At 32.9% G+C, this 4,241-nt stretch overlaps 1 protein-coding gene across 1 annotated transcript; it reads left to right on the top strand.

The window, feature by feature from the left end:
* The first annotated feature begins 1,657 nt into the window (after positions 1 to 1,657).
* Positions 1,658 to 2,558, top strand: LOC148853016 (17.6 kDa class I heat shock protein-like). Its single transcript, XM_088946079.1, has one exon. The coding sequence runs from the start codon at positions 1,833 to 1,835 to the stop codon at positions 2,403 to 2,405; it is 573 nt and encodes a 190-aa protein (XP_088802205.1). The 5' UTR covers positions 1,658 to 1,832; the 3' UTR covers positions 2,406 to 2,558.
* The last annotated feature ends 1,683 nt before the right edge of the window (positions 2,559 to 4,241 follow it).

Consider the following 4,241-nt stretch of genomic DNA (forward strand, 5'->3'; position numbering starts at 1 on the left):
TTTTGACCTGGAATATTAGATCTTTGACCTACCTACAATCTAGATATGGAAATGGTTTCATTTTCAAACAGGTTTTAAATCTTGCATTTCATTTGTATCATTGATAAAATATTTATTATTTATCATACATATTTTTGTTTATATTATTAGTATATAATATTATAGATGTGCCCAAAATTATTTCATATCTTTTTTGTACAATTCTAGTTTAAAAAATTTATTTTCAATTATATATCATGGGTCAACCTATTTGACCTGAAAGGTTGAACAACTAACCCACCCCGTAGATAGGAAGATCGTTTAATTTCTCATCGGTATTAAGTTGTATATTTTATGTCCATCATTGATAAAATTATGTCTATTTTATCATAGTTATTTTTAATATGAAAAATATATAATAATAGAAATGTGTCCAATTTTTTTCAAAATTTCTTTTTTTTTTCTATATTTTTTTGTATTTCTTATATTTCTAAATTTGTATTATTTATTTATGGCATCATGAAATTATCCATTTTACCCAAATGGTTGAAAACTTACCCACGACCCAGATGGAATATAATTTCATTTCTAGGTTTATTTTAAAAATATAAAATTCCATTATATTAATAATTATTGTGCACAATTGCTAGGACCCCTCGGCCGTGCAACCAGATGAAATACACAACCTTCTCCAAGGTTATACGCTCGGACTGGACGACAGCCAAGGCACACCATTCCTAGTGAGCCATATGCTTACTTGACCTTCTCACTAAGGCAAGGAACTGCAGAGACCTCGGCTAAGTCATCGGCCAAAGACTTCGGCTCACCTTGAATAAACACACTAAACTCGGCTAAGTATTTCGCTAAAACAGGAAGCGCCCCGTACCTCAGCTAGGCACGCCCCCACGGCCTCAACCGCCTGCAGGCTCACAACCCAAAAACACTAAGGAAAGCTAAGCAAGACTAGCTAAGGCCTGCTCCTCGCCCCCGACCCCTCGGCGGCACAACACGGCCTTGACTTATCTACCTTGACAGGGATGGAGAACACTCTGAAAAAGTTGAGGCGTTCGCCTTCCCTTCCTTCTTGCTAAGGAATGGGACCCCGACCCCTTGGCGGCATAAGTTCAGCATTGTCCTAGCAAACTTTGATGGAAGTGGAGAACAAGCCCGGAGAGCTAAGGCATTCACCTCTGTTTTCTTGGGCCCCGAACCCTCCACGGCATAGCTCAGCCTCGATTAAGTGAGTGGTCATTCTCTCCGCCTTCCTTGAGAATGAAATTCTATTTCAATTGATTTTAATTCCCATTCTAATTGCTCTCTAAATTCTAATTGGACCATTTCCAATTCAAAATCTGATTCTTATCATAAACCAAACGGACCCTAAAAAGTCTTAAAATATGCGGAAGACAGAGTTCCCCATTAGCCATTCATTACCAATAGGGTGATGACTGTTAGAGGCTCTATATCCAATAATAATGCCCCACGTCATAAGCCAATGACGGACGGTTTCGATCTGATAGGACACATCATAGAACGCGTTAATCAACAATCCAACGGCCCTGTTCAACTTGAAACACGCCACCGTCATCTATCGAACGGTCTAGAAAACTCACAACAAAAGCTATCGGTCTCATGAGCACTAGCTCGAAAGTAAACGAAGAGTCCAGAACCACTCCAAAACCGCCTCTTCTAAAACCCTCAACTATAAAACCTCAAACTCTCCCACCCTGTAATCCTCACAGAGTCAGTCACAGAAATCGCAACCCCAAAAACCCAACTCTCACGTCAATCTCTCAACCCATTCCTGTAAAACTAAAACCAACGCTCCAATTCTCGCTGGTCATCCATCCAGAATGAGGAAAGTTGCTTTGGTCTTGTATTTGGTGATGGCTGTAGGGCTTCTGGCCATTCCGGCGAAAGGACTGAATCGACAGATGCCCTGCACCGGTTGCTTGTGGGACATGATGCTGCCTAGTGACGACCCATTGATCAGAATCCTCGAACAGACCCCGCTCACCATCCTCAAAGGCGTAGAAACCTTGGCTCTGGCCCGCGCGGACTGGAAGGAGACCCCTCAGGCTCATGTCATCTTCCTCGACGTTCCTGGGATAAAGAAGGAAGATATCAAGATTGAGGTGGAGGAGAACAGGCTGATTAGGATCAGCTTTGAGAGGAAGAGCGAGGAGGAGGTCGAGGGTGAGAACTGGCACCGGGCGGAGCGGACCACCGGGAAGTTCTGGAGGCAGTTCAGGCTGCCGGGGAACGCGGACATGGATGCGGTGAAAGCCCATTTGGAGAATGGGGTGTTGAGGATCATGGTCCCGAAGCTCGCAGAAGAGAAGAGGAGGCAGAGAAAGGTGATCGACATTGTGGAAGAAGGATCTTCTTCTGGGGAAGACATCAAGGCATCCAAGGCCGACAAATAAACTTAATCCGTTTGTGAACTTTGAAGTTTGAACTACGATCACTACTTGGGTTCGTTACTTTGTGAAATACTTATAATTTGTATTGTTATTGAGTATATTGCTAGCTATATAGACTTTTGTCTTCTCTATACAGACTTGTTGTATTACTTTCAATTGGTTTGTTTCCAGAATTTTGACGAAAGCCCACTTGGTTGGTTACTATCAACTGATTATAATTTTTTTCGAAAACTAGTTGGGGGACCCGTGCGAAGCACGGGAAAACCCAATGTCTAATTTGCTTATAAAAAGGATCAAAAGATATAGTGAATGTCGGCTGTTAGTAAATTTCCATCAGTATATATACTAAATTAATAATTTTTTTAATATATTAAATAAATTATTTTCTTTTTAAATATATTATTTACTATATCTTTTATTTTTCAATTTAAGTTAATTAATAACCGAAATAATTTGTGTAATTATTGGTTTAAATTACCGTTTTCCTTTACCAATACTAATTTTTCTTTAATAGTTTCAAATGGAAACCACACAATTTTTCAAAATCTATCAAATGTAATCAAATTTCCCAATTTTCCAAAACATTCCAATAATTTTCAATAATTATTTAATATATTTTAAAGAATTTTTCCAAAATTACATTAATATATTTTTTATTTTCTTCTCCAAAATTATGATACTTTGTTTGCCTATTTGCAAATACCACCAACTCTTTCCTGGAGCTATAATTGTTGATTTTATTTTTTAATTTTATAATTTTTAATCGATTTTAAATGACATTTATAAAGAAATTTTTGGTTGAAAATTTTGTATATTCATTGATTTCTAGTAATTTTTTTGGAAAATAACACAATTTAATTATTAGTGTAATAATTAAATATTTATTATAATGATTACTCTATTTAATTACTACACCAAAATTCCATAATAATTATTGTGAAAAAGTAATTAATTTGACTACACTAAAAATTATTATTGGAATTACAGTGATTTCCAAATTAGTGTTATTACAGTATTTTGAAAATAAAAGAAAAAATTACTATAATAATTAATGTAAATTATTAATTATTATTACACTAATAATAAAATTACACTAATTAAATTACATTAATAAATTTCTGAAAATGTAAAATCCAATGATAATTATTACTGTAATTATTATCAGCAATAAATCCAATAATAATTATTGTTATAAATTTCCGTAAAATAATAATTTACACTAAAATTTCAAAGATAACTATTTCTGTTATAAAGTTAATATGAAAAACAAATCTGTAATTAGATTACAATAATTATTGTAATTGAATTATTACAATAATATTCCAATAAGATTTATTAGTGTAAAAATTATTTTAAAACAAAATGTAATTATTACACTAATAGTTATTATTGGAATTTCTGTATTTCAGAATTACTGTAATTACAGTGATTTCTAATAACATATTTTATTGTAATATAATTCTCTAGTAATTATTATTTTTAAATAATGGAAATTTGTGTAATTTAATAGTTACATTATTGGAATTGATACAAAATGGAAAATTTTTAATTATGTAACAATAATTATTACTATTAATTTCCATTGTTTTAAATCAAGATTCATAGTTTTTTTCCATTATTAATTTTTGAAAAATTATTTGATAATGGGAATTACTATTTGAGATTATGAAAAAAGGAATTAGTTAAACTACACCAACTATTATTTTAGTGTAATAATTTTAATTACATTGATAATAATAAAAATTTCAATAATTATAAATTATGATAACATAATTATAAATTTCCCATAATATTCCAAAAATTAGAAAATATTATAAAATTCCAAAATTGCACTAACTT

This window comes from Nelumbo lutea, chromosome 5 (genome assembly GCF_056320005.1).
Source record: "Nelumbo lutea isolate HS-2025 chromosome 5, American lotus-T2T, whole genome shotgun sequence".
Taxonomy (NCBI): domain Eukaryota; kingdom Viridiplantae; phylum Streptophyta; class Magnoliopsida; order Proteales; family Nelumbonaceae; genus Nelumbo; species Nelumbo lutea.

Coding starts and splice junctions, on each gene's coding strand:
- LOC148853016 (XM_088946079.1), top strand. CDS start 1,833: ATGAGGAAAGTTGCTTTGGTCTTGTATTTGGTGATGGCTGTAGGGCTT.